Here is a 21911-nt window from a genome sequence, read left to right on the forward strand (position 1 = left end):
TAAGATAACTTTGGGATTTTTTTAAATAAATGAGACACTTGTATAGCACTGGTATAGACTCTGGTGCCCCTGCAACCCAGGAGGATAAACAGCTGATGAGTGAGTGAGTGAGTGAGTGAGTGAGTGAGTGAGTAAGTGAGTGAGGGAGTGAGTGAGTGAGTGAGTGAGGGAGTGAGTGAGTAAGTGAGTGAGGGAGTGAGTGAGTGATGGTAGTGTCTGGTAGCATATGTTCTGTGATCCATTGAACCAGCACAATAAAACAGCCTCATGTTATGTTAATTTACATAATACTGCACTGCAAAAACAGACAAAAAACTACTGTAAAAAGTGTTTTTAATTACTGTAAAAATAATTATAGTATGTTACTGAATATTAAGTTATAGTTTTTACAGTAACTATTCATTTTACTTGTAATCTGGTTTAAAGCAAATTGCTGTAACACATATTTATACAGTAGCCTACCAGCAACAAGAGTTGCCAATAAAATTCTGTAAAAGTCCCAAAAAGACAGTAAGTTGCAGTAAATTACACTGATCAGGCATAACATTCTGACCACCTCCTTGTTTCTACACTCATTGTCCATTTTATCAGCTCCACTTACTATATAGGTGCACTTTGTAGTTCTACAGTTACAGACTGTAGTCCATCTGTTTCTCTGATACTTTGTTAGCCCCCTTTTACCCTGTTCTTCAGTGGTCAGGACCCCCATGGACCCTCACAGAGCAGGTACTATTTGGGTGGTGGGTCATTCTCAGCACTGCAGTAACACTGACGTGGTGGTGGTGTGTTAGTGTGTGTTGTGCTGGTCTGAGTGGATCAGACACAGCAGTGCTGCTAGAGTTTTTAAACACCTCAGTGTCACTGCTGGACTGAGAATAGTCCACCAACCAAAAATATCCAGCCAACAGCATCCTGTGGGCAGCGTCCTGTGACCACTGATGAAGGACTAGAGGATGACCAACACAAACTGTGCAGCAGTAGATGAGCTATCGTCTCTGATTTTATATCTAGAAGGTGGACTGACGAGGTAGGAGTGTCTAATAGAGTGGACAGTGAGTGGACCTGTGTTTAAAAACTCCAGCAGCACTGCTGTGTCTGATCCACTCACACCAGCACAACACACACTTACAACATTGAAGTCGGTTTTGGCTTATGTGTAAGAGCACTACGGAAAAACTGTTTGGAAGTCTATGGGGAAAATGGCCAGATGGAGGGATGCACTGTGTATGACCTTTCTAAAAAAAATTGCTTTAACATTGTATAAAAACAGAAGATGTTAAAATTAATACAGCATGTGGGTTTATTATAACTAGACTAATTAGACTCTATTCAGTGCAACAATAACCTTGTATGAGGGAATTCCACTGATTTTTCAGAAACTGCATGATTCAGTCTTCAAAATGTGAACACAGTCATTCGGAGTGGTTTGATGTGAAATGATCCATTGAAAAGAAACACAACTGTTAGGAAATCAGTAAGTTTGGCTACAATGAACCATTTTACCCAAACCATTCTGAATCACGTAATGACTTCATTCTGCAGAAATACTGGAAATCTTCAATAAATGTCTAAATATGACCATTTTTCCCAGTGATCCTGCATCACCATGGTGTTATTTAATGTTTTGCCATTTTTGGTCTGTCCTGAAAAATTCATAATATACAGAACTGTATATTGTTCTTTTTTTTTACTTTTTACCAAAGTTAAAAGTTCATACACTCGTTCTTTCTCACTGATCTGTCAGTGCTGGGTTTCCTGAGTGGTGGTTCAGGCAGTAAAGCAGCTGAAAATGCAGTGCAAAGTTTGGTTTAATGAGGCAGATAACTGCAGTAACGTGAGGCCTTCACTCCCTCTGGAAGCCTGTGAGAACCTCCACACATAGACATTTCTTCACATTGTTTGTGCTTAAGGGAAAATCCAAATCACTATTTCTACATAATTAAACTGTTAAGATGTAAACAGAGTGGTTCAGAGTGGTTTGGTGTGAAACGCTCTGTTCTAGATAAACTTACAGAGTCCGAATTGTTCACAGTGGTGGTGATAGGAACCAGACATTCACCTCTAAAAGCTCCCTCACAGAAAGTTACTACATGGAATCATTTTGAATCATATTTATTCATCAGACTTTTTTACCACCATCAACATCACATATAAACACGTGTAGGTTCACTGGTGGTTCTGGATAGTAAATAAAATGTCTATATTTGTGTTGTAGTCATGGCGACCCCTGGTTCCTATCACCAGACATCCAAGTCCGTATGTTTCTCTACAGTAAACCATTCTGAATGATGCAGAAATTATGAAAAATCACCTTTATGTTTCCAAAGGTCTGTAATCTACATTTCAGGTTTGTGAAATGTATGTAATGTCAGACTTTTACCAGAAGAGGGCGATCTGCTCACTCCAGTCTGTATACAGACTCTCCAAGTTTCATATGGACAATAAACTCGCCCACGTTTCTCACTTTCAAGGGCTACAATGGCCTTGTAAACAAGTCTGTTTACTTCAGCTGGGACACTCTGCCCAGTTCCTGCTTCAAAACAGCTCAAACCCTTTCTGAACATCCAAACCAGAACATGAAGAACAAACTGGCCATTTCAAAGAACAGATGATTAGCAACGACCATCTTATCAAACCTGATCAACATTTAGAGAGAGACCGTCCAGCAGAGTGTTCGCTTAAAGCTCTACTGTTCAAACTCAGAGTAAAACCACTTACACTTAGCCCTGGTTTCTCAGAGATGGATTAAAGCTAGACTCAAGCCAATACAGTGATGGTTCACTATTCACTATCTCTGTCTTTTTGTAGGATTAAGCTTAATCTGGTCTGAGAAACTTGGTGCAAGCTGCTAGTTAACCCCTTAAATGGCCAGGACCTGCTAGTGGGTCCAATTTTTTTACACAATTTTTATAACCCATGTATAAGCACTGAATAACATATTTATAAAGCAATATCTGATAATTAGTGCAGGTTATGACATAATTTCAAGATGATGTAAGATACTTTACAAAGTAATGACACTGTATTGACATTAGAGGCCTTAAATGAAAGTGACACTCATTCTATTTATGACACTATATATATTAGATAAGATTATATCATATTAGAATTACTAAATTATAAAATACATAAAATGTACTACCGTGACCCTATCTGGATTAAGCAGTTAATGATGATGATGATGATGATGATGATAAAAATTACTTGTTGCCTTAAATGGGAGGATATGCTGGTGGGTCTATTTAAGAATAACACATGCATAAGCATTGAATTACATATTTGTACTTTTTATAACATATTTCCCTCATTAACAGTCATTACTAAATGATTATGTAACATCTTCAGTGACCAGCCAGGACCTGTTAATAAGTCTAAACTTTTGTGACACTTTTTTTAACTTAGAAATAACTCACTCAGTTCGCATTGTAGCCCATGTCATTACTGTATAATAAGCCTTAAACATAACAATTCTGGTATAATTAAGCATTAAAAACCATTAATGTCATTCATGTATTTTCATCTTTCCACCTTAAAACTGTTTTTAGAAGCCACAAGTTTTCCTTTGGGGTGGATTCTTGGGAAATGATTTGAAATTGGGAAAATTGGGTAAAATTGGCTGGGATACAAGATCTTTTGATTAAATTGTTTGTGTATCTGAATCAGGAAGTTGATGCTTGGTCAAACATACATTCCGTAATCCATGTGTTCATGTGTCAAAATTGAATGCAATGCTTTTCTTGCTCTGCCATTATTAGCAGCAGGTCATGCTGCCGGAATGACACGAGAGTATATAAAGAGTCAGATGTTAAAACAGGCCGATTATGCAGACGGTACAGAGCTGATGTTTGCTAGAAAAAGCAGAAAAGCCTGCTCTGATGCTAAACTCCCTTGTTTGATCACCACAAAAATGTGTTCCCACCAGCAGCATACTGAGCCAAGGTTCACTTGGAAAAACCTCTGATATTTGACGGACAGTTTGATTAGTGTGGACCCAAGTATGAGCAGAGCGTTCACACCTGTCTAAACAAACCAAACTAAAGGAAAAGTTTGCACCTAACAAGGTAGGTGTGAAAACACCCTAAAAGATGAAGTCCAGACCATAGCAGGACCTGACGTCTCACAGAATGAGAGTTCCTTAACAGCATATGAGTCATAGCTCAGGGTATAAAGGAGCGTAGGAGTGTGGGAGGGAGGAGCGATGGCATCCGTGAAAGAGGAAACAGGGCATGCCCCATCTCGAGTTTCATAGACAGGGGAAAAAAAGAGAGGAGGATTCGACTGGCGCCTTTCTGTAGCAACATTTAACTGAGGTTTTATGGAGCCCGACGGACAGGGGGATGAAGATCTCTGCAGTGCTCACGGTTTTCCTGACTAGTGTTCTCTTCGGAGGTAAGAACACTCTGTTCCCATATCACTGTCCAGTTTGAGAAGAAGTTTATAATGGTTTGTTCAGCGGACCTGAAATGAGCATGAGCATTAAAGGTGCAGTTAAGGATGCTAAATGTGGATCAGCCAGAGCCAGAACTTTGTGTGGATGATGGATGCCAAAAATGCATTTTCAAGTCACTGGGTGTTTGTGTTTATGAGGAAATGGTAAGAAATTTTAAGGAACTGTTAATTAAGTGGCAAAAACAAGAAGCTTTTGAAAGATTTGCAATTAATGAGGGAATACCAGCTTAATAATGCAGATTAAATCAAAATTACAACTCAGAAACACAAAGATTCAGACAACTTTGGCCTGTTATCCTGAAGAAAATAGAGAAAAACTTGCAAAGAAAGATAATTCCCTCTTTGTTGACTTCTTTTTCTCCCCACAAAAGGAGCTGCGGTTTTTGACTCCTCCCTCACTAGAATAGTGTATATGCCTCCCATTCCGGAGTACATCATATACAAGCAGCCACAATAGCTGTTACTATATCCAGCAGCATTAGAGGGGACAGCAGGCTGCTGGACAGCATGTTTATTTGCTCTTTAAAAAAGTGCCCACCATCTGTGGAAAGTTCCTATGCAAGAAAACCAGATGTTGAAGCTGAAATGCAATATATTAGACAACAGAGATGCTTACATTTAATAAAGTCAGTTAAACTGCCCTCAATTTCTGACCTGCATTCAAGGTCCACCCAAATAATAACGGCCTCCAGATGGGCTGTCAAAAAGGGTTCATTAAGTAGAGCAGAGGCAGCCAGCTCTGGAAAATGTCACAGCAGATACTCGGATATGCTGCTTTAGAGCCTTAAAATTGGGGAAATACTTAGGGCTCCACTGATATACCAGGTGGCTGATATTAACCCCTTACACGCCAGTGGGCCCAAAGCTTTATTACACACTTCTATAACCAAAGAAGAGCTCAACCAGTTTGCATTTAAGTCCCTGTAGTTACTGAATGATAAGCCATAGTATGTAAAAAGCCGGAAATTTTAGGGTTTAGGTTCTGCACAGTTATTAAAATCAAAAATCCTGCTAGTAAAGCACCAATACTGCCTTGGAGTTTTGTTTTATATAATAATGGAGACAAACTGGTTAACCTGAACACAAAACACCATAAATACATTAACAAAAATGGGAGAAATGCATCCAAACATAACCCAGCCTTTAGCTTGAGGATAAATAACAATTTATAATACAAAAATACTTTATGTGAAGAGATCTGATGTAAAATATGAAAAATCTTAGCTAATTTACATCCAAAACACACAGTGAATACTGCTGCACCAAAAGTTATTTACTTGAGTCCTTACGGCGCCCCCTTGTGGAGAATCTTTAGCCTGCTAAACATGAATGAGTTATAAACCAGATCCAACTGTGTAATACCAACAATCTAAAACCAATAATATTTACATTTACAAATGTTCTTATTATTGTATCATTTAGATTATTTTAGACTTTGTGAGTTTCTTTAGTTTAAGAAATATTAAACATGGCAGCTGACAATAGTATCAATCAGCAAAGCACTGTTTACCCAAAACCATTCTGCTTCATTTTTGATCATGTTCAATTCAGTAGCAACCTGTGAAAAGGGCCATAATTGGAAAAAACACCTCTACAATAATGCTAATTTCTGCTAGAGTTCTTATATATTCTGTTACTATGTTAGCACTAAGCTAACAGTGATTTACTTGTTAACATTTTTCGGCCATTCTACATTAAATACAGACATTTGAAGCTTGTAAAATGTATCCCATATGTTTTATTATTTATTTATGTATATCTGAGCTTGTATGTATCAGTATTACAGCGACTCTTTCAGTACAGCTACTGCCACTGTTTTCCATTTCTAACAACTACCCGGAACCTGCTTAGACTAAGACTCATATTCACAGTCAGTGACATATCTAGAACTTCCAGAAGATCAATTTTTCTCACACCATTGGCTCCACCCATTGTAAATCAAAGCGTGGTTGTTGATTCCTCAGTTACTTCCTCATTATGTTGGTAGTTAACTGAAGTCCTGAATATCCTCAAGTGCTAACCAAAGGAAGGACTGGCTATCTACTTAGATACTACTTAGAAAACAACCCTGTTCAGTCACAAAGTGTCCTCATTGGTCAGATCCCAGCCTAAAAGAAAACAAACAAGTGTAATAAAGTCCCTTTATTAAAGCCTTAAACTGGAAAACTGTGACATAGTAATCCTAACTGATACTAAACTATTCAAAATAGTGCTGACCCTCATATCCATCTTCTCAAGATGTTTGCAGAGCCATCAACGTCACAGTCACTCCATCTCCGTTCACGGTGGCAGCCGAGGGGGAGAACGTTACGCTTTCGTGTCAGGTGACCCAGCAGCACAAGACGGACAGTCTTCCCGTGGTGCGCTGGATGTTCCAGCCGATGTGGGGAGGTGACGAACAACTCGTGGCCAAGGTAAACATGAGGAAGGCCAAGTTCTACGGAAACTACACCAAGAGCTTCCCCAAGCCTAAGATGAAGTTGATAGTGGTGAAACAAGGGAAGATCTACAACCTTCTGATCATCAACATCACTAGTTATGACAGAGGCCTCTACAGCTGCAGAGTCCAGGAGTTTAAGAAGCATCGGGATCGATGGAAAGCGTCCACCAACTCCTCAGCTGCTACAGAACTCAAAGGTAAGCCAACTGACCAGTCCATTCACCACAGAAGCTGTTTCTAGGTCGGAGAAGATTTTACAGGTTGTGTGGCTCATCAGTTTTTATCAAAGGTTTTAGGCTCTGTTTGTCTCTCCATTGCTATTACCGAATAGCTTGATTTGAATGATATGGCAATTGTTACATAATTAGCTACTACTTTACAACTACCCTTATAAGGAGTTTATGAATGGTTTAAAATTAGTTTTCTGGTTATTACTTTAGTCACAAACATCTTAAAACTCATTTATAATCACTTTATAACACAAATAAAGGGCAGCAGTGATGAACATCAAAGCAAGCAAATGTCAAAGCAAGATATGTAACCAGTAACATCTGAGGTTTAACATTATAGAGAATTTTAGGCCCACTATTTGGCAGGCAAGAGGTCACTTCTGCCCATTTTATTTATGTGTAGCTTTTCTCAGCTTTTAAAAGCCATTTGTATCACGTTGTGAACCTGCAGTACCACTTTTAACACTTAATTCTAAAAGATACTGATAGATTCAAATTTGCAGATGGAAAGTGTTGGAGTTGGAGGTGAATAATACCGCCCCACAACATTTGCATTATATAAACATTGCTCTAGTGTCACTCAAGAGGTTCCCCAAGGGATGGTACTCAGACCACTGCTGCTTATCATCTACATACTCCTTCTTGGCCACAGTATACAAAATTTCAACCTGGACTTTTATTGCAGATTACATCCAAATTTCCTTACACATCAAATCTGTCTAAAACAAACACATCAGAAACTGATGAAATAAAGCATAGAGAATTAAAGCGAAGCCAGCTGTAGATCAACCGTCAATAAATCTGGCTCTGTATCACTGCAGCATTCGCCACACAGCTGTTACCCCTTCCACTCTGGTTTGAAATGTTGGTGTCATTCTGGATCCCCCTCTCTCATTTAACCCCCCCCCCTTTAGATGTTTTTGTAAAAGCCTCTTTCTACTAAGATCCATAACATACTAGAATTCGATTCTGCCTTTCTCAATCTCTGTCTGCTTAAACTAATAATCTTTATTTATAGAGCAGCTTTCATACACTAGAAATGCAGCTCAAAGTGCTTCACAATACACAGTAAAAACAACAGAGACAGAATCAAAAAATAAAACAGACAATAATAAAAAAATATATTAATAATATAATAATAAAATGCACAAGATAAAATTATAATTAAACATACAGTTAAAATACAAACCACAGAAAAAATAATGTTATATTGTGGTAAAAATTAAAAAATCTAAGAAAAAAAAGAAAAACCTAATTTAATGCTAAAGTAAAGAAATATGTTTTTATTGACACTGGCAGAAGCAGCCAGATGGACATTTATCGGTAATGTGTTCCAGATCTTTGGTGCATAAAAACAGAACCTCTCCACTCTGTTTAAGCCTCATGTGTGGAACATGGAGAAGCAGCACTGGATGATCTTAAAGCTGGATCTGGATCATCATCTATCAGCACTCAGAGGTGTATGAAGGTGTTAAGCATTAAGAGAGTTAAAGAGTAGCAGTAAAGTTTTATAGTGGACTCTAAAGGAAACAAGCAGCCAGTGCAGTGAAGTAAAACTGCTCTGTTAATTTTCACACTGCTGCATTTTGCACAAGTTGTAATTTGTTTGGTGCACTTGTAGGAAATTATATAAGCAATGCATCACAGCATAAAAACTACTGCAATGCCCTTTTTTATCAGCATTACATTAAAATGCCTCTAGTGGCATTTGTGAGGTCCCCCAAGGGTCAATACTCAGACCACTGTTATTTTTAACTATATTCTCCTTCTCAGTCACATTATGGGGCATTTCAACCTGGACTTTAGTTCCTTATCACTTCATAAGCTCTAGATGGTCCAAAATTCAGCTTGGGTGATTGAAAGCATTATAATATAATGTAAATTCCTAACATAAAGTCAAGTCTGAGTTCAGTGTAGCTGTTTACAGGGAGTAATGATAGCTAAAGGCTGTTGGTACTGGCTGCAGAGTTTCCCTTCACTCAATTACAACCCAGACATACAAACACACAGAGGCCAAAGAGACAGTATAAGCCTGGCTGCTGAAGAGTGTGTCTGTAAGGAGGAGGAGGAGGAGGAAGAAGTGGTGGGAGAGTAATAGATTAACCATCTGGCCACCAGTACAGTGTCTACTGTCACTTCTGAGGTGAAACCGTCTCGGTTCTCAGATGCTGTTTTCCAGACTGGAGGCGAACGGGGTCGCAGATCTGGAATCACATTTCATATTCCAGAGAAGATTCCTTACCTTCAATACGCTATCAATCCAGACAAGGGAGGACAGCCCAGGACTGACTTTTGATTCCTGTGGCTATTAAGAAGATATCATCATCACTATGTTCCAGTGGAAGTTTCCATCCAGCTGTGGAAGCAAATTCAAGCCAATAACTGATATCTTACGAATAGTGATGCAAATTCGACGAGTTTCCATCAGAAGAATAAAACTCTCTGATAAATGTGAAGCGAGTTTACAGAGAATTCTGATGAGCTTTTCTTTAATGCTGTGTTTAATCTTTCAGATCATAAGGGCTTAGAGACAGAAGATCTGCAATAATCAGCTGTTTACCATCCAACATCAATGTTCATTGATGAGATAAAGTTATGTTTTAATTTCATTTTTTTTTATTTAATTTAATTTCATTACTGCCGTCTCATGTTTCACAGCTAAGGCTGCAAAAACAGAAACATCTGATCAGTCATTTGGCTTTATTAAATTTGCATTGATATTAATAATTTTGTTTCCATCAAAATTTATTGCATTTCTTCTATTTTGCAAAAATGTCCACGTCAAGCAAGCATACTAAATTTTATACTATTTGCTCAATATTTGTCATTTCCATCTACTTAAAATGGTGAGATGTTAGGCTGAGTTTTCTTGTACAATATATTTCTAATAACGGTCATTTTTTCAAAAATAGATTTGTTTTTATTTGAAGGATTGTGCCTATGTGAATCTTGTACACTCTAACATTTACCTGATGGTTCTTTAGCAAAAAAAATGGTTCTATATGGAACCATGAACACTCAAAGAATTGATTAAAGGAGCACCAAAAAGGGGTCTTCGACTGTCAAGCTTGTAATGATAGAAGAACACCTTTTGGTGCTGTATAGAACCATTTTCAAAAAGGTTCTATATAGAACCATCTACAGTGCATTCTCCATCAATCTGAAGAGCCATTTCATGATGCAATCATGTAAAGAGTTTTTTGAGTGTTCTTGGTACCCTCTAGAACCATTTTCTTTATGAAAGAATTCTTGAAGAACCATCTTTTTCTATGCTCGTTTCTGAAAGCTCCTTCACACCAGCCGGCTCTACTTTAATTTAAACTTTAACTGGGTGGCAACACTGTGCCTGATCTTTATCACTGGTCATAATGAGACGAGACTTTGTCCTGAAAGTATCTGATGGTCATGCAGAGCTGTTGGGATTGTAGGAGATTCTGCAGCGCTGCAGAGGATGTGGTCAGGATTTAAGTATACAGTAAAACACAGAGAGGAGGGAACACCAACAACTTTTGTGGGCAAGATAACAGCACGCTGCAGGGAGGCGTTCCATGAAAAACATGACAGGAAATGACAGTTCAGTCCGCTGAAATGTAAATTATCTACATGAGATCTAAATTTGAGGCCTAGAGTTTTGGTTGTTTGAGTGAAAATGCTAAAATACTACATGCGGTCTAATCTAAATATCTAATATTTCTCATTTTGAGAATATTATAAGACTCTTTCTTATAATAACTATTTCTAGATGTATTTACATGCTTTAAGTCATTTTATTTAGAAAATTTGTATTATATTGGTGGCTAATTTGTTTTAGAAACAGTATTTGGAAATATTTTTATTACACCTAACTCATAATGTGAGTGAAACATTAGATCTAGACTAGCTTTAGAATCACTTCACTTGCCAACATCTATTTTTTTTGCAGAACAACTACAAAATCATTGGTGAAAATCTGAGAACATGAGGGGGAATTACACCCATTTTCAAAATTCCTGCATAATTAACTGCTTAAGATGTAATCAGAGTGATTCAGAGCGGTTTGGTGTGAAACGCTCTGTTCTAGATAAATGTACCAAGTCAGAACTGTTCACAGTGGTGGTGATGTCCACCTCTAAAAGCTCCCTCACAGAAAGTTCCTACATGAAATGGTTATGAATTCACTGCCTGATGACTGAGACACTGTTTTATGATAGTTTTGAGAACTTAAACTCCATTCATGGTGGAGGGATACATGCATGGGCGCTGTGAGGCAAAATAGTCCCCAAAGAAAACTTATTATTTCAGATTTTCCACTATTTTCCATCATCAACATTCCATATAAGCTCAGAAGACTCGTGTAGGTTCACTGGTGGTTCTGGATAGTAAATAAAATGTCTATATTTGTGTTGTAGTCATGGCGACCCCTGGTTCCTATCACCACCACTGTAAAGACATCTGAACCATTTCACACCAAACCACTCTGAATCTCTCTGTTTATGTCTGAAAGTCTGATTTATTCATAGTAGTATACAGTATATATGACATTTTTTGTACAAATCATCTACGGTATGATATTGTTTGATGCCCGGTATTTAAAATAAAGGTGTCACTAAAATGTAAACAAAGCAGTTTGGCTTTTTAGTGTTAAAGGCTGTACAAAACAAAATAACTGTTAGTCCAAAAAAAGGCTGCAATGGTTAATACATGTTTTTCTTTGCTGGAGTGGCTCAGTAGCTACAGAATTCCTTTAAAGATGTTCATCACAGCCACATTTGTTCCATTTGAGGAGTGTTTTGGTGAAAAGGCAGCGACGTCTCGGCACTCGCAGCTGCTCTATTGACGCCGTGGTTTGAGAGCTTCACTCTGTATCTTCCAAAAGGACTTTGAGTAGCCAGACATCTCTCTCTGCCGCAGTGCCGTTCACCCCCTTTTTACAGCCTTCATTAAGAGTGAAAGCTGCGGCACACTGTTTTTTTCCTAGGCCTTTTTGTCCAACCATGATTTCTGTGACTCAACAGAAAGAGCCTCGTGTTCATTTTCCAGTTCTGTCATGCATGAATAAGACCACGAAAATGAGCGGGTTATTAAGCAGTCTGTGAATAAAAACACATAAACTAAACATGGCATGTGGTTTATCATGGCTTTTTTTATCCTCCCAATGAATATGCATCGCCAGATTCTGCATTAGAGCAGCTAAAGATGAACTGAGGTTTGACACAAACAGGCACCTAACCCCCAACTGCTCCCCAGGCACCGTGGATAGGGCTGCCCACCGCTCCGGGCAAGTGTGCTTACTGCACCCTAGTGTGTGCATTCACTAGTGTGTACGTGGGTTTTTCACTGCACGGACGGGTTAAAATACGGAGGTGAAATTTCCCAGTTGTTGGACTAATAAGGGTCACTTAACTTAACTTAACTAGATGAAATAAATGACTTTGTTTTGGCAAAGGGCCCATAATCTAAAGTAACATTTATTTTTATTTATTTATAACACAGTTTCAAGCATCATTCCCAACGTAATGGATCGTAAAAGGTAGAGGCCTTCTTAATAAAGCTATACATATCAGTTATGTAGATTTCTACTTCAGTTAAAGAACAAAAATACAACATCTATTAAGGAGATCTCCAAAGCTACACAACTGTCCTTAATAGTACTTCTTAATCAAAGTGATATAAAAAAAACAAGCACTTTTGTTCTCTTGATCTCATGTATAAATTCAGACAGCGAACGTCTACTTTTATTGCTTTAAAACTGTACAAGGGGTATTTCTACTTCCACTGAAGCACAAGATTTGTTATGAGAATATATGAATACTATATATATATATATATATATATATATGCAACTAAGCACTTTTTTAGGTCCACCTCCTTGTTTCTACACTCATTGTCCATTTTATCAGCTCCACTTACTATATAGGTGCACTTTGTAGTTCTACAGATACAGACTGTAGTCCATCTGTTTCTCTGCATGCCTCTGTTACCCTGTTCTTCAGTGGTCAGGACCCCCATGGACCCTCACAGAGCAGGTACTATTTGGGTGGTGAGTCATTCTCAGCACTGCAGTAACACTGACGTGGTGGTGGTGTGTTAGTGTGTGTTGTGCTGGTGCGAGTGGATCAGACACAGCAGTGCTGCTGGAGTTTTTAAACACTGTGTCCACTCACTGTCCACTCTATTAGACACTCCTACCTTGTCAGTCCACCTTGTAAATGTATAAGTCAGAGACGATAGCTCATCTGCTGCTGCACAGTTTGTGTTGGTCATCCTCTAGTCCTTCATCAGTGGTCACAGGACGCTGCCCACAGGATGCTGCCCACAGGACGCTGTTGGCTGGATATTTTTGGTTGGTGGACTATTCTCAGTCCAGCAGTGACACTAAGGTGTTTAAAACTCCAGCAGCACTGCTGTGTCTGATCCACTCAGACCAGCACAACACACACTAACACACCACCACCACGTCAGTGTTACTGCAGTGCTGAGAATGACTCACCACCCAAATAGTACCTGCTCTGTGAGGGTCCATGGGGGTCCTGAGCACTGAAGAACAGGGTAACAGAAGTGTGCAGAGAAACAGATGGACTACAGTCTGTAACTGTAGAACTACAAAGTGAAACTATATGGTCAGTGGAGCTGATACAATGGACAGTGAGTGTGGAGGCAAGAAGCTTCCCTAATAAAGTGTGTGAGTGTATATACGTGTATATACATTATTTAATAGTTTGCTGCCATTTGATTCATTACACATTTACTTAGTCACATAAATGTATTATATTTGAGTGCATGATATGACTTTGTGAATATGATACAAATTTGCACTTTTATATCATCAGTCATATTAATGATTGGTAGCAAAACGGTAAATAACTTTTTAATCATTTAAAACAGACACTTTGTTATTCATAATGATTATTTATTGTTGTCATGAAACAATATGACTGCTTACAATTTATGAGATGTGTGTCTAATAATGAAAACAAAATTTTTAATATTAAAAATTATTAACTATTAACTATAATTAATAATTAAGTTTCTGCAATTCCTAATAAGGAATGATTTTGTATGCCATTAAATGCAATATTAATTTCTTAATTTATTTTTATATGACTATAGACAATCATTAACAAACTATTAGGTGCTGATTAAGTTGCTGTCCATTAGGGCCTTCTCTTATAAAGTGTTACGAATATGTTATTCAGTGCTTATGCATGTGTTGTGAAGCTCCTACCTTGGTAGCCGTCAAACAAAGTGTTGACTAATGTCTGTACTTTTCATACAGTCGCATAATTAATTAGAGAGTCACATTTACATTCATTATCAACAGGTTTGGCTTTGTTCCCCTCGGTTTGATGATGACTCATGATCGTGGATCGAAAGTGTGGAATCTTCACATTCCACTTCTTTCAATGAGTTATGAGAGCGAAATAACTGAACTGTGAGGACGGAAGTTTGTAGGCTGACACTGTCCTGTTGGGAACCCAAAGCTCTAGCAGTCAGCAGTCCTGCTCTTGGCGTCTTCGGGCCAGGCCAGCCTTACTGTCGTCAGCTGCTGGTGGTTATGGGTATTTCAGGGCGTCACAGTGGGTATCAGCCACCGCGAGCTGCTGGCCGAGAACGGGAGCGTTCAGAGAAAGGGATAGCCTCCGAGCTGTCAGCCCACATGTAACCCCCCTATAATTAACTTTATTTAACCCTGCGCTCTGTGCAATTACCCAGGCAAGGGAGCCACAGTGATGAGTGTGCACTTCTTCTTCTCCTTCCGCAGTGCACGTCCTCCCAGCCGGCAGTGCCAAGGAGGGACTGTGGAGTCTGTTTGAAGGTAAGCCACAGCGCTGCACTGACCCACATTGTGTCGGAGAAAAACTGAGCCGACTGAGGCGGAAAGAAGGGCCGCCTTTCTTTCAGATTTAGGTAAAAAAAAATAAGACAAACCCGAGAAAATAAACTGCCGCCCACTTGTTCTCTCCACAGCACAAGTTCCGGATGAGTTAGTCTAAACGGTGAGACTCGGAAGTGAACCTGCTGTGGTTGTTTTTAGTGCAGTGGGTAAAAAGCTGGTGACCCTCTTCTACAAGCTACTGTGGTGGACAATAACAAAGTACATGCACTCTTAAAAAAAAGATGGTTCTTCAAAGGTTCTTTAATAAAGGCAATGCTTCTATTTCAAACCATGAGCTCTATATCGGACACTGCATGCTTCAGATTGATGGGTTGTATATGGTTCTATAGAACACACATTTATTTCTCAGAAATAAAGGTTCTAAACTCTCACTGGGGCAGTACCTCTCTTGTCACTGGGGTGGAACCCTCCATCTCAGTCCCTTTAGTCGGGGAACATAACTGTACCATAATCCACTGAAATGATATGTTCTAAGCTGTACTGACTCCACACACCCCGTCTCGTCTCCAGGCTTTTATTTTACTGTTCTGTTTAAAACATTCGGTTATGAAAAGGTACAAATACGAACTTTTCACCTGGAGAAACTTATTTAAGGTTCACAATCAGACCATAAAACCACTGTTGGAGCTTTGAGGGAACATTTACACTGTTTGTACCTTGATGAACGAAAAATGTACCTGAACAGAACCTTTATTTCTGACCGTGTACATCACATTCTCCATCAATCTGAGGAACCATTTCACCATGCAAAGAACCATTTAATCATGCAACTAGTTCTATATAGAACCCATGGTTCTGAATAGAACCATTCCCTTTACCAAAGAACTCTTGAAGAACCTTCTTTTTCAAGAAAGTGGGTAACACTTTATCATAACAGGCCTCTATAAAAGAGCAACCTCTAACAGTTTGTTAAGAAGCTAATTATAATTAAGTAATGTGCATGAAAAAGAGCTACTGTTTAAATGATTAACCATTCTATGATTAATTAATTATTTAATTAATTAATTGTGGACACATATCAAGGAATATCTGTACATCTTTATAGATACATCAAGAACTTGCACCTTTTAGAACATTTGAAAGCAAGTGCTCAAGAATAAACATAAACAGAGAACTTCAACTTTCACTTAAGCAATATTTCACCAGGGGTGTCTGTACCTTCACTCAGGTGCAGGAATGGTAAACTCTGTCCACCACTGCTCTTATGTTAGCACCCAGAATGAAGGACATAAACTATAGTCTCGCATGGTCAGATGTGATCTTGACAAGAATGCATCTGGATTTGGTCCTGGTCCCCAACTTCCTCTAATCTGTGTTCTGGAGCACAATTGATACAAGACAAACAAGCTGGCTAGCAAAACACAATCGTTATCTAATGTTCATTCTTTAAAAATAATGTTTAAGGAGCTGTTCAACCCTCTGGGGTAATTTTTTCGATTTGTTCATCTCAAGTCCCCCTTTAAAGGCTCTTCATATAACATGATCCTCAAATGTTTCATATCTAAATGCTCCGTTATCTTCATCACTACTTTCCAAAACCGCTGCAGCAGCTTCAGCAGCTGTAAACTCTCTGCACGCCGTTTCACATGAGTCTCCGATGTGGACTGAATGAAGAATGAAGGGTTTCCGGCGTGATGGTCAGTCCTTAGTGATTTCCTGAGTGTCCATTGGCCAGTTTCACACAGAATGTAGACGGACACGCGAATCCACCTGCTCCACACGGTGAGAGGCAGATGACGTGTATCTCAGCCCCTCTTCATAGGCTCATAACTCTGGATGTGATTCTCGTATGATCTCGTGATAAGATGGAATGGAAAGGGCGACTCTACAGATTCAGGAAGTGTTTGAACTGGATTTCTGAGCTGGATCATCACAAAGATACACAAACAGATATAGAGACAGAGAATTTGACATGCAAGCAAGTTTATGGACCCTAGAGGGTCAGTTTAGGTTTGTCAGCAGTTCTGTAAACAGGCCTCATACAGCCACTGGGAACCCAACATTTATCACTAGCCTAGTGATATCTTCTACAGCTCAGTCTACTGTCTGGTTTCACAGAACATCCTTAATTTAAGTGTTTTGGGGAATCTTTTCACTTTTGTCACATCCATGTGCTAACAATGTTGACAAGCTCAGTAGCGCCCCCTACTGTGAACTCTGCCTTCACAGGGTCCTGGATTGTTTTTGAATTTTCCCACTCTAATAAGTCAATATTCCCCCACATTTAGCCCAAAGTTTCTCAAGTTTGTCCCCTGACGTTCTCGTTATGAGATCCCATCTGGCCCTGTGAGACTACATAGGCTGAAGAGAGTGTTTGGTTTGCGTTTCAGACGTGTATCTGTGTGCGGTGCTGATCTGTAGTGTGGGGCTGCTGTGCATGTGTATGTTCACTGTGGCCGTGAGCTGCCAGTATCTGCAGAGGAAGAGGCATTTAAAAGGTACAAGTATCGAACCCGTCGCCTTCATCTGACCGCATGCTGCACGTGGACGTATTGTAGGGATGCATGCATGACAATGTGAAAGTGCTACCAAAAATAAACATACGACTGATTTTTATGGTTTATTATTCTAATTGTTTTCTGTCCATGCAGAAAATTATCATTTGGTCAAGAGCCCTCAGAACAGGTGAGTCCGGTTCATAAAGGAAACTATTTTGCCAGAGTGAAAGAAAGACAGTGATACTCACCACAATCTTATGATCTTAATTTAAAGATGATCTCCGGTGTCAGTTTTCATCTATCTGTGACTTTATACAAGTAATTCAGGGCCGTTTCTTTTGGTCCATTCATGTTATGTAAAGAGCAACAGGCATTTTTAAATTATATCAAAAACTACAAAAAAGGAAAAAAAACAAAACAAAAAAGAGTACACGGTTTTGTTCTGACAGCAGTGATATGTTACTTGTATATGTATGTCTGTTACAAACTTTGATTTCTCGAGTTTATGCTACCGTTTCCATTAAATGCACAATTACAACATCGCCAGCTTTACATTAACATGAAATTGTCAAATATGACTTTTTATAGAGGCACTGCTGAAAATTATCACTGTAATCAGCCACACAAATGCTACTTAAAAGTGACAACTGTGTGTGTGTTCACTAGTGTGTATGTGGAGTTATGGGTTAAATAGAGGTGAGGTGAATTTCCCATTGTGGGCTTAATGAAGGGTAACCCAACTTAATTTTGAGTTTTTCCAGCCACTGTCACACTCAGCGATGCTCATTAAGAGCTAAACTCACAATTCTGGAAAGCTGCTTTAGGATAATGTCAGCTATAAAAAGCACTATACAAACACAACTGACCTGAACTGATTTGAACATCTTTCTGTGTCCAGTTCTGGGGAGACAGTCACTAGTGTGGTCAGCCTATCTCCAGCTCTACCCAAAAAGCAGAGGAAGTACAAGACAAGGAAAACAGTAGAACAGGTGGACGTGCCACCGGAGATCCCTGCTAAAGGTACTGTTGAAAGTGCTGCTAGACGTCACTGTTTTTGAAAATTCTTTTACTTAAAAAAGTCTTTCAAACACTTTTCTAACACCATTTGATCATTTCACTACTGTATCATTTTCCAGCTCCCATCGCAGACAAACTACGAAAGCCGAAACTTTTAAAGCCTCAGCCGAGAAACATCATTTTGGTAAGTTTCCTGATGATGCTCCAAATGTCTGTCAATGAAATGGAGATGCAGACTGTCTTACTGCAGCCCTGGGTGTTATTTTACAAGCAGAACTAATTCTGAGATTTTTAGCAAGAATGGCAACAGGTACAGCTACGATGGCTGGAAAAAACTGTGCTGCTCTACTTGTGCAAATTTCCCAGCCTTATTTTCTGCTGCAACGTAACACAAATTTGACACATTTGGTAAACTGTGAGATTTAAGTGAGTTAATTTTCATTTTTTTTCTGTTTAATTAAAACTTTAATTGCTTTAGACCCTTAAATAAGTAATGAGAGCTGAGAAAGCATAGTGGATAACACTACAACCCAGTATGGGGGAGAGTGGGCTTTAAATTCCTGCTTCAGCAACAATCCCATTGTTTAGTAGTTGGTGTAGCGTAGCAGGTAATAACACTGCTTTTCACAGAGTGGGCTGCTGTTTGATTCTTTGCCCAGCCAATCACATCGCACTACACTAAAAAGACTCCTAATGCTACATTTCCCTACATCATGTAGCTTTATTAAAAGTTGCTGTGAATTTCAGAGTCTGCCAAACACCATAAATGTTCTTTGAGGGTTATTTACAAAAGGTAGTCATCATATCTAGAACCACAATAACTCAAAGAACCACTTGAATACTTAAATGATTCTTTACTTGGTTAAATGATTCTTCCACTATTTTTTTTTCAAGGGTTCTTGAGTAAAGACGATGAAGAACGAACACACAAAGAAATATCTGCATACTTGAATGGTTTTTCAGATTGATTTAGAATGTGTTGTTTATGGTTCTATATAGTACCAAAAAGGATTCTGCTGAAGGATGCGTTTTGGTGGTATATAGACCCATATTCAAATAGATTCTTTATAGAACCACATACATTCTCCATCAATTTGAAGAACCATGTCACCATGCAAAGAACCCTTTTAACATGCTTTGATTGTTCATGGTTCTTTGTATAGCTATTATCTTTACTAAAGAACCCTTGAAGAACCTTCTTTTTTAAGAGTGTATGATTAAGGACCTGTCATTCATGGTTCTTTCATGAATCTTTTTGAAAATGGCACTATATAGCACCAAAAAGGGTTCTGCTATTGTTATAAGCCAAAAAAACTTTTTTTCAGGTATTAAATAGCACCATGTTTCTTAAGATTATATGAAAATATGTAAATACGAAAAGATGTCCTCAGGTGAGGCCTTGTGTTAGAGCTGTTTCTTAGTGATGTTGGTTTCCATGGTATCAGTATATTTCAGCAGCCAGTTGTATCAGTTGAATATAAGTTTGACTGCAGCCTAGTTTGAACATAAACTGCCTCTACAATCAAGTTTATGAGCAACTAGAATTTAACCAGTTGCACCAAGTAACATAGTTTAAATGTAGCTTTAAATTATAACTTAAAATTTACACATTTACTATAATAGCCGTAAATTCTGCTGTAAAAATCTGTTGAGTTTTCGATAGGAAAACTTGCGAGAAAACAAAATACGTCTCAGTTGCATCTGCAACCAGTTCTGCAGGATAGATACACACGTTTGATCAATTTGACGACTTCGATTTATACTCGCGCTTCTGTTTTCATTGATCGGAGATAGAATAGATCACAGACCTACTAGCCACAGATTGGCTCCAGAGAGTGAAAATGTCCTTCTGTGCGACAATATTCTGAAGCTTTACGCTCTACTAGTTATGATGTATCGTAAGTGTCTGTGGTGCAACTGAAATTCTGTATGTTGCTAGTTTAAAACTAACTACTCTCAACGTGAGGTTTGGGACGGACTTTACATCTCAACTTGTGATCAAACTTATGTTCAGCTGGTGCAGCTGGCAGCTGGTCACCGTAACTGTTTAATTGATTAATTTGAATAACTTTCTTCTCCCCTTTTTGATCTTACAGCCAAAGATTGCTGAGGAGAATCTGACGTATGCAGAGCTTGAACTGGTTAAGCCACTACCGGACTCCAAAACATCAAAGACAGGAACTGTGTATGCCCAAATACTTTTTGAGGACAAAACAGTGTAGGACTAAGCCAGGGCTTAATTTGTGCCAAATCTGGATCCAGCATCTCCCAGATCAGGTCCAGAACTTATCATCATATGATGATCTGTAGAGATCTGTAGAGAAAAAAGATGAATATTTTCTGCAAACAACTTGACAAATGCTGTAGAGCATGACAACATGGAAGCTAACTAAACAGCAGTGAGCTGCTTCTCCTCGTGCCATGGTTCACTTGCAGCTCCTGTTCATTTACGTGGTGATAGAAACTGTAATAAAAACAATACTGACGCTGTTTATCACTCGCAAATGCGTCACTACTGCTGTTCATCCCTTAGAAGAGATGAGAAATGTGAGTCAATTTATTAACTACTCATTAAAAACTTAGTTTAATTTTGGGAAACCCACATCTGAGAAAAGGTTCAATGCTTAAGAGCCTCGTTTAAGAGCCTCACTCATTAGTGATCCAATGTTATGGGAAAATCTCAAGCTGTGTGTCTAATCATGTTTTGTTTGGGAACCTGATCCCACTGTACTTTGTGTTCTAGGACCTCAACATTTACAAATTAAGCCCTGGACTGTCCCATTTCACTGAGGAAATTAGTTATTTATAATACACAATATTAAGTTCAATGTTTGTTATGTTTTTCTAACCACATATACAGTGTTGTGTGCTTAGCTTTTGTTTTGTACATAGCTTTTTGCGACACATTCCATGTACAGTACAGGCTCCTCTGTGTTATGTCTGACAGCTAACTGTAGCTTGCGGCATTACATAAACAGCCATCTTTAGCCATCCCCTCCCAGAAAACTAGTCCTGTTATCAGAGCTGCCCTCTCATCTGCAAGCCAAAATCAACTCCCTTCTCCAGCCGTGCCCAAATTAGGGAGCCAAGGTAGACTTTAATTGCTGGTTGTGGTTGAGTAAATGCTGAGAAATCGTTGGCTTTAATCTGTCGTACTTTTCTAATCTCTGCACTACGTGTAAAACCAGTGTACGATCTGAAAATAATGACTTCCATAACTGCAGGCATCAGCGTTTAGAGATCTAAACTTGAATGCTCAGAAAACGACATTTGCCATTCCTTAGATTTGAGTGTAGAGTTACTTAGTGGTGTTTTTTTTTCTTCACTTTAATAGCTCCTTGGATTTAACCATGGAAAAGCTAAGCAACAACACCAAATAGCTTCTTGCTCCTCTCAGAAAAAAGGCCGCTCATTCCGCACAGGCAGGAACCGTTTTCCACTTTATCAGCAAAAGGTGGAAA

At 38.8% G+C, this 21911-nt stretch overlaps 1 protein-coding gene across 2 annotated transcripts; it reads left to right on the top strand.

The window, feature by feature from the left end:
- Window positions 1–4217: 4217 nt before the first annotated feature.
- vstm4b (V-set and transmembrane domain containing 4b) lies at window positions 4218–21911 on the top strand. Of its 2 annotated transcripts, XM_036573348.1 has the most exons (8): window positions 4218–4389; window positions 6688–7086; window positions 14861–14914; window positions 17326–17433; window positions 17587–17620; window positions 18332–18453; window positions 18570–18634; window positions 20547–21911. In XM_036573348.1, the coding sequence occupies exons 1-8, from the start codon at window positions 4338–4340 to the stop codon at window positions 20670–20672; spliced, it is 960 nt and encodes a 319-aa protein (XP_036429241.1). In that variant the 5' UTR covers window positions 4218–4337; the 3' UTR covers window positions 20673–21911. The 2 variants fall into 2 exon arrangements, with proteins under 2 accessions (XP_036429241.1, XP_036429242.1); XM_036573349.1 differs by lacking the exon at window positions 17326–17433 and having other exon boundaries at window positions 4220–4389.

This window comes from Colossoma macropomum, unplaced genomic scaffold, assembly GCF_904425465.1.
Source record: "Colossoma macropomum unplaced genomic scaffold, Colossoma_macropomum, whole genome shotgun sequence".
Classification (NCBI taxonomy): Eukaryota; Metazoa; Chordata; class Actinopteri; order Characiformes; family Serrasalmidae; genus Colossoma; species Colossoma macropomum.

Bases quoted from the DNA above. Each gene is read 5' to 3' on its own strand.
- vstm4b (XM_036573348.1), top strand. From the start codon at position 4,338: ATGAAGATCTCTGCAGTGCTCACGGTTTTCCTGACTAGTGTTCTCTTC. The intron at 17,621-18,331 runs GTGAGTCCGGTT...TTCTGTGTCCAG, and splicing joins GTCAAGAGCCCTCAGAACAG to TTCTGGGGAGACAGTCACTA. The intron at 18,635-20,546 runs GTAAGTTTCCTG...TTGATCTTACAG, and splicing joins AGCCGAGAAACATCATTTTG to CCAAAGATTGCTGAGGAGAA.